Genomic DNA, 13,655 nt, shown 5'->3' with positions numbered 1-13,655 from the left:
GACGTCGTCCCATGTTTAATTGTGTTCTTTCAGGTGATGTCTAGGCGAGTGCGCAGTCTAGTGCTTGCTAGTGTAGCTTTTCCCGCTGGTTTTATGGCCTGTGTGCCGGCTTAGTTGTAGACTTTTGAGACTATGGATTAGTTTTAAACAATGCAGATATTGCCGTAGCGTTCATCCTTTTTGGTGAACGTGGCATAACACCCCATTGTTTTGGATTTAAGTTTATCTTGTTATCTTTCAGTCTTCCGCTGTGTTTGTTGTTTAGTTCAGTTATCTGCATGTTTAAGACTTTTAAATAGCTTGTTTTTAGGGGGTGTTGCAGTTGGTATCAGAGCCTAGGTTTGAGCCTAGGAAGGAGTTAAGTCTAGACTTACTAAGTGGCTAAGTGTGGTTTGAGACCTTTAAGTGACCTTAAGAATCTAAGTGTTAGGCTTAGGACTATAGGTTGCGCGGTGAGCTGAGTGTTGTTTTCTGTTCTTTGCTTGTTTGTTATCTTTTGGTAACCGTGTTGTTGTTGTAGAAGTTTGTGATGCGTCCCCGTCAGCGTACCGCAGCGTTGAAGACGCGGGTGAAGTGGTTAAGAAATCTAGGTTGGCCGAATCTGGTGACGCTTCTGGGGTAGTTGAGCAATGGATCCGGAGCGGCACGTCAACAAAAGTAAGTCCTAGTGCAGCTGCCTTACTGGCATTTCGGGATTTAAGAAGAAACGGGAGAATAGAGGTTCACCATCCGACGGAAGGGTCACCTCAAGGGAGAACGCTTATCTTAAGTGAAGCTCGAACAGGAGACAGTGATGTGGTAATTGGAACCTTTCTTGTGCAGACCGTCCCGGCAGCGATCTTGTTCGATTCGGGAGCATCTAACTCATTCGTATCACCCGGACTCGTGAAGAAGTTGGGTTTAACCGGTGGCGTTGGTGTGAAGCTTAACGTTAAGGTAGCATCCGGGGAAGTTAGGACGTGTGACCGTCTCTTTGAAGGCATCAAGATTAACATCAAGGGAGAGGAGTTTCCTAGGGATCTAATCCAGTATGACTTGGACGGGATAAACGTTGTCTTGGGTATGGACTGGTTGGGACGGTTTAGAGCTCAAATCCTGTGCAAAGAGCAGAAAGTGGTGTTACGGGGGCCCAACGGGAAGAGGGTGTCGTATCGGGGAACGACGGAGAAACCCGGGATCAAGTTAGTATCAATGATAAAGATGAAAAAGTACGTGGAGAAAGGCAATGAGTTGTTCTTGTGCTCTGTTGAAAACCTGAAGGCAAAAGGGAATGTAGCTCAGACCATACCCGTCGTTCGTGAGTTCCTTAACGTTTTTCCTGAGGAAATACCGGGTATGCCCCCTCCGAGAGAAGTGGAATTCTCAGTGGATCTTATACCGGGCACTACACCCATTTCCAAGGCTCCATACCGGTTAGCAACGAAGGAAATGCAAGAGCTGAAAACCCAACTACAAGAGCTTTTAGACAAGGGCTACATCCGACCAAGTATATCGCCGTGGGGAGCTCCGGTGTTGTTTGTAAAGAAGAAGGATGGTAGTATGAGGTTGTGTATTGACTATCGAGAGCTGAACCAAGTCACAATCAAGAACAAGTACCCCCTTCCGCGAATCGACGACTTGTTTGACCAACTCTGTGGCGCAAGAGTGTTTTCCAAGATTGATTTATGGTCGGGGTATCATCAGATAAAGGTGGCAGACAAGGATATTCCTAAGACCGCATTTCGGACTCGGTACGGTCATTACGAGTTTACGGTGATGCCGTTCAGTTTGACAAACGCCCCTGCAGTGTTTATGGACCTGATGAATAGAGTATTCAAACCTCATCTCGACGACTTCGTGATCATGTTCATCGACGACATCCTGGTGTATTCAAGGGATAAAAGGGAACATGTTGGACACCTTCGGACGGTATTCCAGATTCTGAGGGAAAAACAGTTGTACGCCAAGCTTTCAAAGTGCGAATTTTGGAAGGACAGTGTAGCATTTCTGGGTCACGTGATTGATAGTAGGGGTATTTCTGTGGATCCGGACAAGATACGGGCAGTGAAGGATTGGACTGTGCCTACATCGGTGGCGGAAGTAAGAAGCTTTCTTGGCTTAGCAGGTTATTATCGAAGGTTTGTTTTGGATTTCGCTAAGGTGGCTCAACCATTGACTAAGTTATTAAGGAAAGAAGTGCCTTTCGCTTGGAATCAAGCTTGTGAGTTAGCATTTCGGGAATTGAAGGAGAGGCTCACGACTACACCGGTTTTGATTCTGCCATCAGGGACGGAAGGGTTTGAAGTATACAGTGACACATCCATGAAGGGACTGGGTTGCGTGTTGATGCAAAATGGGAGAGTAATTGCGTACACCTCGCGTCAACTTAAGGTTCACGAAAAGAATTACCCTACACATGATTTGGAATTGGCCGTCGTAGTGTTTGCTTTGAAGATTTGGAGGCACTATTTGTACGGGGTGCGTTGCAAGGTCTTCACGGATCATAAGAGTCTCAAATATATCTTCACCCAAAAAGATCTTAACATGCGATAAAGAAGGTGGTTAGAACTCATCAAGGACTATGAATTGGATATCCAGCATCACGAGGGAAAGGCTAATGTAGTAGCGGACGCCTTAAGCCGAAAATCGAAGCATATCGTCAATTCTATTTAGATAGTAGCTGATGAACTTTGCAAAGAGTTCCAACGGATGGACTTGGAGGTGGTAGAGCAAGGTGAGGTCGAATCGGAAGTCCGTTTTTGCAACTTAAGAGTGGTACCTACATTTCTAGAAGAAATCAGGAAAGAGCAACAAAAAGACGCAAGCTTGATGAAGGCAAGAGATGACCTAATAAAAGGAAAAGGGGGACCGTTTGACCTGTCTAAGGATGGAGAGTTGAGATACAAAGGCCGTTTGTGCGTACCCTGATTGGTGGAAACGACAGATTTTGGAAGATGGTCATAACACGCCCTATTCGGTCCATCCCGGAGGCGACAAGCTGTACAAAGATGTGAAGAGTCACTTTTGGTGGCCTAACATGAAGAAGGAGGTCGCAGAGTTTGTTGGAAAGTGCCTTAATTTCCAAAAGGTTAAGGCGGAGCGTTGTAAGGTCAAAGGATTGGTACAACCGTTAGAGGTTCCACAAGGGAAATGGGACTCCATATCTATGGATTTTGTGGGAGGTCTACTGACGACCCGTTCGGGTAAGGACAAAATCTAGGTGATAGTTGATAGATTGACTAAGACTGCTCGCCTTATAGCGATGAAGGAGACCTGGACAATGACGCAATTGGCTCAAGCTTATGTTAATCAAGTGGTGAAATATCATGGAGTTCCGCGGGACATCGTCTCCGATCGTGATCTGAGGTTCTTGTCTCAGTTTTGGAAGTCTCTGCAGGCGGCTCTTGGAACCAAATTAAATCTCAGTACTGCTTTCCACCCGGCTACTGATGGGCAAACAGAGAGGACTATACAAACGATCAAAGATATGTTGAGAGCTTTTATGCTAGATTTCCAAGGGTGTTGGGAGGACCATTTGGATTTAATCGAGTTTTCTTACAACAACAGTTATCATTCGAGCATACGCATGGCGCCTTATGAAGCCCTCTACGTTCAGAAGTGTCGCAGTCTGCTATGTTGGGAGGATTAGTCAACCCGATAGTGTTGGGGCCGCAATATTTTCTTGACACAACCGAGAAGATTAAACAGATTCAAGGAAGGATGAAAGCGGCTCAAGATCGCCAAAAATCCTACGCCGATTTGGCTAGAAGGCAAGTGGATTTCTTGGTTAGGGATAAAGTTTGGTTGAAAGTATCTCCCACCCGGGGAGTGATGCGGTTTGGAAAGAAAGGAAAGTTGAGCCCAGGTTTATATGTCCGTATGAAATCCTTGAGAAGGTTGGAAGTTTAGCCTATCGCCTGGCGTTGCCCTTGGAATTGGAGAGGGTGCACGACGTGTTCCACATATCGCAGCTCAAGAGATATGTTCACGACCCAACTCATGTCTTATCATCGGAAGTGATACCGCTAGATGAGGACTTGACCTATGAGGAAAGGCCGCTCATAATTTTGGATTTCAAGTCTCGGGACACCCGTAGGAAGTCTGTAAAGATGGTGAAGGTTTGGTGGACGCATCACGGGGTTGAGGAAGCTACTTGGGAGCTGGAGTCCACCATGCGAGAGCGGTATCCAGAGTTGTTCTCAGCAGGTACCTCGTCTTCATTGTTTGTTGCTTGCCATGTGTGCTTGTTTTGCTTGTTGCTTTGTTGTTTAGCTAGCTTAGTAGTTGGTGTTTGGAGTTAGTTGTCTAGTTCTTGGTTGTTGTCTAGAAGTCGGTGTTTGTGTTGAGGCTAGAGTTCTTGATGCTCAATCTATACGTTTGTTAAACTCTTGCCAATCCTTGATTTGAAATACCTTCTTTCTTGCTTTGGAATACTTCTTTGCCTTGGAACCTTGTGGAATCTTTTGGAGTTTTTGACCAAAAGAGTTTGTTCTTGAACTTCCTGTCACAATGTTGTTTCTTTTCACCGTTTGCCTTTAATTCGTCGTACCCATGCTTCTGGGACGAAGCTTCTTTGAAGGGGGAGAGGATGTGACACCCCAAAATTCAAATCCAATTAAGGGATTAATTGAGTAATTAATCATTTTTAAATTTGTAATTTAATTCCTTAAATTCCTGAAATTTAATAGTTGGGGACTAGTAATTGACTAGTCAACCCCAAAGTCAAAGTTGTACATTGAGCTTTGAAAGGAGTTCCCATGTCCCTTGCACTTCCTTATGTTAGTAAGGGTATTCTTGACCTTTCACTTGTTGTTGGTATTGTAACCTAACCTAGTAGACCACCTTCATTCTCTCCTTACACTTTTCTAAAAATCTAGCTCCATCTTCTCTCTAAAAAGGTGAGTAGCTTTTCTTCCAAGCCAAGTTGGAACCTTGCCAAAACTTCAACAGTTGCTTCCAAGACTCAACCTTTCTTATATTTGGGCATCTAGGAGGTTAAGATCTAAGTTCATCTTGTGTTTTTGGTTTTACCTAAGGTGTCTTTTCTTAAAGATAGGATCTTTATGATCTTTTGGTATGTTCTTGAAGTGGGTTTGGAAGGTGAGCCTTGTGAGGAGCTTATTGAGGTGTAAAGTGAAGTCTTTAGTCTACAAGATGTAACCCATGCTCTACAAAACCTATTTTGCTTACCTATATGTGATTTCTTGGATTCTACTTGTGTTTTTGCTATGAAATGTGAGTGTTGAAGCATGATCTTGTGAAAATGCATATCTAGAGCTTGTGTTTAAGGTTCTTTTGTGCCATTGCTTGGCATTTCCGTTGATTCAAGTCATTTTTTTTTGTATTTGGTGAGATTTGGCATGTTTTGGACTTGAATTTGAGCTTGGAGTTGAAAATTGATGTTATCACATCTGTGCTTGTTTTTATGGTTATTTTGAATCATCACAGTAATTAAGCTCTTTAATTTTGCTTATTTAATACATGTTTTCCTTGCTATTATCATTTAATTATGGTTCGCACTTGTTTTGAATATTTTACGGTGTTTGTTAATGTTTTTGAACCATTTTAGGTCAAAGATATGACCAAGGGGAGTTCAAGGATGAGTTTGGAGCAATTTTGGATGAGTTCGGGGCCTAGTGGATTCGACGCGTCGAGCCAAGGGCTCGACACGTCGAAATTTTCCAGTAGCTAATCAATTCGCGCACAGAAAGACTCGACGTGTCGAGAAAATTCTCGACGCGTCGAATATGCGTCTGTTTCTGGAATAAAAACAGACGCCTAAAGTGGCGCGGATAAAAAACAGACGCTTAAAGTGGCGCAGCTGGGCAAAATTCAATACAAGCGCGAGATCTTTTTTCCTAATATTAATTGCGCGGATTTCAAGGCTCATATCTCCATATTAAAAGTTAGCAATTCAAGGAATCTTCCAAATTCTAAATATCATTAAAGACGACAATTTCTTTATTTAAATATAGGAATTAGAATTTGAGTCCAATTTGGTACAAGATTCCTATTTCATCTCAACTTTGTAACCACTATAAAATCCCTCCTTCCTCAACCCTATTGGGAGGACGGGGACCGAGAGAATTCAGAGATTCTTGGAGACAAGAAGGAGAGAAATCAAGAGCCACAAGTTGTCTTGGAAAGCAAGAAGAAGACTAGGGAGATTTGGGAAAATCGTCTGGTTAATTCTTGTACTCTTTTGATAATTTGTAATTCTTTATTTATATTTGCTATGTATAATTTAGTCATGCTTGGCTAAATTCTTTAGAGATTCTTGGGTAAAAGTATTTATGAACCTATGTGCCTGAGCTCTCAGTTTCTTTAATATATTATTATTTGGGTTTAATACTTGTGTTGCAATCGTGATAATATTGTTTGATGCTTGTAATTAATGGCCATAGTTACTAGCTTCATAGCCATGTTTGTGTCACCAATGGGAGTTGGGGCATAAATTAGGGCACACACGATTGCACCTAATGGTTGGTCCTTGGGAAAGGGGAACTTATTAGGGGAAGTTTATTCTAGATTATTGCTCATCGGGTGATGGTAGTAATTAGGAATAATTGAATGCTGATCTTTGATCTTATTGGGTGTTTATGCCATGGGAGTGGAAATTCACTAGGAATAGAGATTACGGGAGTAATTCGATTCCACTTTGCATTCCCACACAAATCTTAATTCCAAACTAAATATTGCAAACGATAATTGGCACTAGGTGATTAGATACTTGAATCCCATGAATCTCAACTTCTCTCTAATTGTTTTCAAAATCCTGAACCTCTGTTTTATTTTATTTATTTTATGCCAATCAATCATCTAAGTAATTGTTAGGATTAGCTCTAATGAATAAGCTAGTAACTAGTGCTTGATACAACCACTTCCCTGTGGATCGATAACTCGTACTCCGAGAATTATTTGTTTGCAAATATACTACACATCAAATTGGCGCCGTTGCCGGGGAGGTGGTGCTTCTAGTATTAACATTAGTGAAATCTTTATTCTAGTAGACTAGTTCATTTTTATTTTATTTTTTTTATTTTTATTTTATTTTATTTTATTTTATTTTCCTAACCCATAACAAGTTCATTGTTTTGAGTGTGATTAAGTCTATGGATAGATATGCATTCCAAGGAACCATGCCACCGTTTTACCCTCCTTCTCAAGGTTATGAGATGAGTTGGAATATGAATCGAGAATATGGAGGAATGGAACAACAATTCCCTTTCTCAAATTTTGCCAACTCTAGTCAAGGATATTATCAAGAAAGTTCATATCAAACATCACAACTCCAATGGTGCTCATTTTGTGGTGGGAATCACTTTGTGGAAAATTGTTACATGCTCAACCCCACTAACCATATCCCTCAACAATCTACTCAAGGATTTTGTGCCAACATGAGTCAAGCTACTTATCAAAGATGCACACCACCTACTCCACAACCCTCATGGTGCATGATATGTGGTGGACCTCATGAGGCGGAAAATTGCTTTATCATGGATCCCAATTACAAGTATCAAGGGCAAGCTCAAGAGTTGCCGTACCAAGAGTTTCAACAAGATTGTCAATCACTTGACCAAATAATTGAGATGAAGCCCAAAGAGACCAAGTTAATGCAATTGTGCTCGAAATATCTGGAGTTACAAGATCACATGATGGCTCAACTTGATCGCATGAATGCTCGACTCGATCACATGTTGGCTCGACAGCAAGATTTGACAATTCAAGAGCCACTTCAAGATTCATTTAATGGAGAGGTTCAAGAAGAGTTGCTCTTGCCAAATGAAGGTCATGAAGTTGAGAGAAATAAAAGGGATGATGAGGATCTTAGAAAGGAAGATGAAGAAATATTTGATAAATGCATTGAGATGGAGACACCAAGCTGGGAGGAAAATGTAGAGTTGCAAGGTAATGATGGCAAGGAACATATAGAGAGTTGCCCATTAGATGAGGAAGTTCTTAATGGAGCACATGATCTGAATGAGGATGTCTCACCAATGGAGAACACTTCCCTTGGAGAGAACTTCAGAGAAATTTTGAATTTGGGAGGCATTGGAGTTCTTAAGGATAATGGCACACATTTGCCTATCTATATATCCAATGATTCCCAATACTTGCTGGTTCATGTGAATGATCCGAGACTCTCATTACTTGTTGAACAAAAGAGTGTTGAAAAAGAAGGAAAAGAGAATGGAGGCATAATTCTTGATTCGGGCAAATGTGGTTCCTTACATGATGACGTGAAGGGTTCGAGCTTAAGAGAGTTTATAAATGGACACCACTTGAAGAAATACTTGGAAGAGAAAGTTGATGGAAAGAAGGGGATTTTTCTTCTCCAATCACTTGATGGCTAGAGAGGTAACGTCGAGCTAACGACGTTAAACTTAGCGCTTCATGGGAGGCACCCCATGTTATCTTTTATTTCTTTCATATTTATTGCTTTCTAGTCTAATTTTATTGCTTTCTAGATTCGTTTTATTTAGTTTTATTGCTTTCTAGTTCGTGATTATTTTTGTTTTATAGTTTTTCTCTTTTCTCTTGCACCAGGGACGATGCAAAGTTTTAAGTGTGAGGGGGAGGAATCATTACTTTCGGAATATTTCTAAAATTTTTAAAATTTTTGCTTTTGCTTGGATGACTCATATGCTATTTTTGGTGAATAAGTTACTTGTCTTAGCATGCAGTTACAATTACTCTCTCTTGTTGGTTTGTGGTTTGTTTTAGTGGTGCTTGCTGCATCTCAATTTGTGATGGATGATTTGAGGTGTAACACATATTTGATCTATTCCCTTGCCAATAGCTTTGTTAACCACTTAATAATTGGATTAATTCTTGATCTTGTGTTTTGCATTGATAGTGAAGGCTTATGTGAGATTCCGGTCATGGGTGTTTTGCTAGAACTTGCCTCATTACTCCCTAAGTGATGTCTAAGTTTTGCATGTTTTGAAGTGATTTAGGCCATTTTTGTTTAGCCATAGCCTTTAAACCTGTCCCTATATATATTTTTATCCTTCGTATCCCCATTGTGCCTTTTGTTTGTTTAAATAAGTGCTAAGCACTTATCCCCTCTTTGTGATTGTTTTTCTTTGATTTACCCCATTATTATAACCCTTAACCCGTGGCCAAATATTTCCCTTCCACCCTTGAGAGAATGAAACTTTTATCTTTATCTTTTCCGTAAGAAGAGTTTTATGGAGTTGTGCTAAAAAAAAAAAAAAAAAAAAAAAGCAGCTAGTGTTACAAATGTTCAAGTGTGGAGGTCATGAAAGTTTGGATTAAAATTATCTTGCTATATCCAAAAGAAGTCCAAAAACAAAGAAAAGAATGAGAAAAAAAAAAAAGATTGAAAGTTTTTGAGTTTGGATCCCCACTTTACCAAAGAGATGCTAAGTTCTTAAAAGAAATTTGCTCCTTGGAATTATGATTATCTCATCTCTTCCAAATTTTGAAAAGTTTAGATAAATTGTGACATTCTCTCTTTTTGATTAATTTTTCCATACCACTTCTTTGTTAGCCATCACCCGTAGCCCCATTACAAGCTAAATAAAGTCCTATTTGATCTTAGCATGCATTCTTAGATTTGATCTAGGGGAGTATGAAAGGCAAGCCTAAGGGATCTCATTCATGAACCGTATCTTGCATAATCTCAACTGAGTATTTGTGCTTGGTTATTGGCTTGGAAATGGGTCTCACATGCTTTAAATTCTTGGTGCTTGGTTATTGGCTTGGAAATGGGTCTCTTATGTGCCAAACTAATTTCATTCTTGAAGCTTGTTGTTTTGTAGCAAGTGGGTTGGTGGTTTGAAAGGTTGTGCAAGAGAGAGCATGAGTAATTTGTATGTTTTGACTTGTGATTTTATTCCTTAGTTTTGCTTGAGGACAAGCAAAAGCTTAAGTGTGAGGGGGTGATGTTATCACATCTGTGCTTGTTTTTATGGTTATTTTGAATCATCACAGTAATTAAGCTCTTTAATTTTGCTTATTTAATACATGTTTTCCTTGCTATTATCATTTAATTATGGTTCGCACTTGTTTTGAATATTTTACGGTGTTTGTTAATGTTTTTGAACCATTTTAGGTCAAAGATATGACCAAGGGGAGTTCAAGGATGAGTTTGGAGCAATTTTGGATGAGTTCGGGGCCTAGTGGATTCGACGCGTCGAGCCAAGGGCTCGACACGTCGAAATTTTCCAGTAGCTAATCAATTCGCGCACAGGAAGTCTCGACGCGTCGAGAAAATTCTCGACGCGTCGAATATGCGTCTGTTTCTGGAATAAAAACAGACGCCTAAAGTGGCGCGGATAAAAAACAGACGCTTAAAGTGGCGCAGCTGGGCAAAATTCAATACAAGCGCGAGATCTCTTTTCCTAATATTAATTGCGCGGATTTCAAGGCTCATATCTCCATATTAAAAGTTAGCAATTCAAGGAATCTTCCAAATTCTAAATATCATTAAAGACGACAATTTCTTTATTTAAATATAGGAATTAGAATTTGAGTCCAATTTGGTACAAGATTCCTATTTCATCTCAACTTTGTAACCACTATAAAATCCCTCCTTCCTCAACCCTATTGGGAGGACGGGGACCGAGAGAATTCAGAGATTCTTGGAGACAAGAAGGAGAGAAATCAAGAGCCACAAGTTGTCTTGGAAAGCAAGAAGAAGACTAGGGAGATTTGGGAAAATCGTCTGGTTAATTCTTGTACTCTTTTGATGATTTGTAATTCTTTATTTATATTTGCTATGTATAATTTAGTCATGCTTGGCTAAATTCTTTAGAGATTCTTGGGTAAAAGTGTTTATGAACCTATGTGCCTGAGCTCTCAGTTTCTTTAATATATTATTATTTGGGTTTAATACTTGTGTTGCAATCGTGATAATATTGTTTGATGCTTGTAATTAATGGCCATAGTTACTAGCTTCATAGCCATGTTTGTGTCACCAATGGGAGTTGGGGCATAAATTAGGGCACACACGATTGCACCTAATGGTTGGTCCTTGGGAAAGGGGAACTTATTAGGGGAAGTTTATTCTAGATTATTGCTCATCGGGAGATGGTAGTAATTAGGAATCATTGAATGCTGATCTTTGATCTTATTGGGTGTTTAAGCCATGGGAGTGGAAATTCACTAGGAATAGAGATTACGGGAGTAATTCGATTCCACTTTGCATTCCCACACAAATCTTAATTCCAAACTAAATATTGCAAACGATAATTGACATTAGGTGATTAGATACTTGAATCCCATGAATCTCAACTTCTCTCTAATTGTTTTCAAAATCCTGAACCTCTGTTTTATTTTATTTATTTTATGCCAATCAATCATCTAAGTAATTGTTAGGATTAGCTCTAATGAATAAGCTAGTAACTAGTGCTTGATACAACCACTTCCCTGTGGATCGATAACTCGTACTCCGAGAATTATTTGTTTGCAAATATACTACGCATCAAAAATCCACGAAGGGATTGTTTTGGTACAGGACGTGTACCCGCGGGCGGAACGGCGGGCGGGGCACAACCCGCCGCCCCACCCGCGTGTACTAGGCTTTTGGGAGTGTGTTCCCGCGGGCGGAACCACGGGCGGGGCACCACCCGTGGGCCCACCCGCGGGTACACAAGTTGGTTTTGCTTGGGGATTTGTTCCCCGTGATTCTTTTGACTCGATATTTGGTCTTTTGACTTCCCGATGTTCTTTTGTGGAACTATTTGAGTGTCTTCTTGATGTTTCGTATGTCTAGAACTGTAACACCCCGAAATTTCAAGACATTTAAAACTTATAAAATAAAGGTGGAATCTCATTAAATCCCAAAACGTAATACAAGAGTACGGGGTGCTATGTCACACCTGAGCCAGAGAACTCAGATGCACAGGCTAACTAACTAATATCCTTGATAATGTAAATGCAAAAGCATGGCACGCAGGCCGAAAGGGAAGCTATCTACTTCTACGCTCCAAATTCTAGCGCGCTCCAGTGACTTATTTTTCTGTGCCTGAAGGCCAAATATATCTGTTCAGCGAGAGATGCTGGTAACCCAATCCAACGCGTTGAAATACAATACATATAGAGATATATATATAGATATACGAAAACCATTTTGAGCATGAAGATATATTCTACGAACTCTAGCTTTTAAAACCGGGAATGACTCGACAGATAAGGCTAGACACAAGCAACAGTTATAACAAGCGTATACAATCCACAACAGGCGAGACAGATAAAGCTGAGCACAATTAATAAACATAACCCAACATAAACAATCCCCAGCATAAATCCCATAGTCACATCCCCAAGACATTCATAACGACAACTCATCCGTATTTCATCACATAGCACACTTTGTTGGCGCAACAGGACCAATCGCATGCCTATACATGAGGGTCAGCGCATATAGCTCTGACACGGCCCCGCAGCACCCTGCCCCGTATCGCAACACGGAGGGGTCGATCGCAACCGACCGATGAACCGCAGCTCATCATAATGTTTGTTCGCAACCAAACGGTGGACCGCAGCCCAAGAGAATGTCATCTGACCGCAGCCAGGAAATATGAACCGCAGCTCATGTAGAAACGTTTGATCGCAACCAAACGGTGGACCGCAGCCCAAGAGTGTAAATCTGACCGCAGCCAGCTTCTGAACCGCAGCTCAGGAATAACCAATCCGATCGCAACCGAATTGGGGTGTCATGCACACATAACACATAGCAAGCACATGCAACCAACATTAACACATTGGGAAGGGGAGAAAGCGTATAACAAAACCTATGCGTGATCCTTCACATACTAAGAATGGTCCTATGGGGTTCATACTTCTTCCACCTAGGACAACGGGATACCAATTCAACTAGCATGCAATATATAAGACTCATAAACCTACGAACGCTACCCGAAACATCAAACTAGACACGGCACGATGAACGGAGTCCGTTGGGACACCACGGGGATCGGGGAAACATCAAACGGGGAAGCCGGGGTCCCAAATGGGGGAGATTTCCAGCGGGTAGCCGATGGGTGGGGGGCCACCCGCCGGCAAGCACTGTTCCGGGCAGCAGGTCGCCGGAGGGCAGCTTCCCGCCCGCCGGCTGCCCGCTGCCGGAGACGTCCCCTTCTGGCCGCGTGTAGGTGGCGGGTCCCCTACCGCCCACCTACCCCCCACTGACTCTTTATACACAAAACGCCCCGGGAACCATTGTGGAACCCGAAACCATGCTTAGACACTTTACAACGCAATTAACGATCAACACGTAGACAATTAACGGATCAAATACGAGAAACGTACGGCACATAACCTATCATGATTTTCTAAACATAATCGACACCCAAACATGCGATTTCCCCACCCGATACACCAAGAATAATATCATACGATACAACCTAGGGTTCTAATCACTTTTATACCAACAAGAATACGATTCGTCTTCTAATTACAAGGTTCGGTAAGAATATCACATAAACATCAAGAACATCACACAAGCATCAAGAACGCCAACAAGAACATCAACCTAGGGTTCTAATTGCTTTTACATCAACATGAATACGGTTCGTCTTCTAATTACAAGATTCGGTACAAATAACACATAAGCATCAAGAACACCATACAATAATCAAGAACAGCATATAATCATCAAGAACTCCACATAATCGTTAAGAACACCATAATTATCAAGAATCTCCCAA

The 13,655-nt window shown here is 41.2% G+C and overlaps 1 protein-coding gene across 1 annotated transcript in view; it reads left to right on the top strand.

Annotated features, from left to right (window-relative positions):
* The first annotated feature begins 3,699 nt into the window (after window positions 1-3,699).
* LOC109166770 overlaps window positions 3,700-13,655 on the top strand; it is a 32,671-nt gene continuing 22,715 nt past the window's right edge. Inside the window, exons 1-2 of the mRNA XM_019315659.1 lie at window positions 3,700-3,789; window positions 3,876-4,185. Of these exons, the coding sequence (XP_019171204.1) occupies window positions 3,700-3,789; window positions 3,876-4,185 (400 nt within the window). The remainder of the gene's footprint in view (window positions 3,790-3,875; window positions 4,186-13,655) is intronic.

This window comes from Ipomoea nil, unplaced genomic scaffold, assembly GCF_001879475.1.
Source record: "Ipomoea nil cultivar Tokyo-kokei standard unplaced genomic scaffold, Asagao_1.1 scaffold3105, whole genome shotgun sequence".
In the NCBI taxonomy this organism is placed as follows: Eukaryota; Viridiplantae; Streptophyta; class Magnoliopsida; order Solanales; family Convolvulaceae; genus Ipomoea; species Ipomoea nil.
This window is presented reverse-complemented; position numbering and strand designations above follow the sequence as displayed.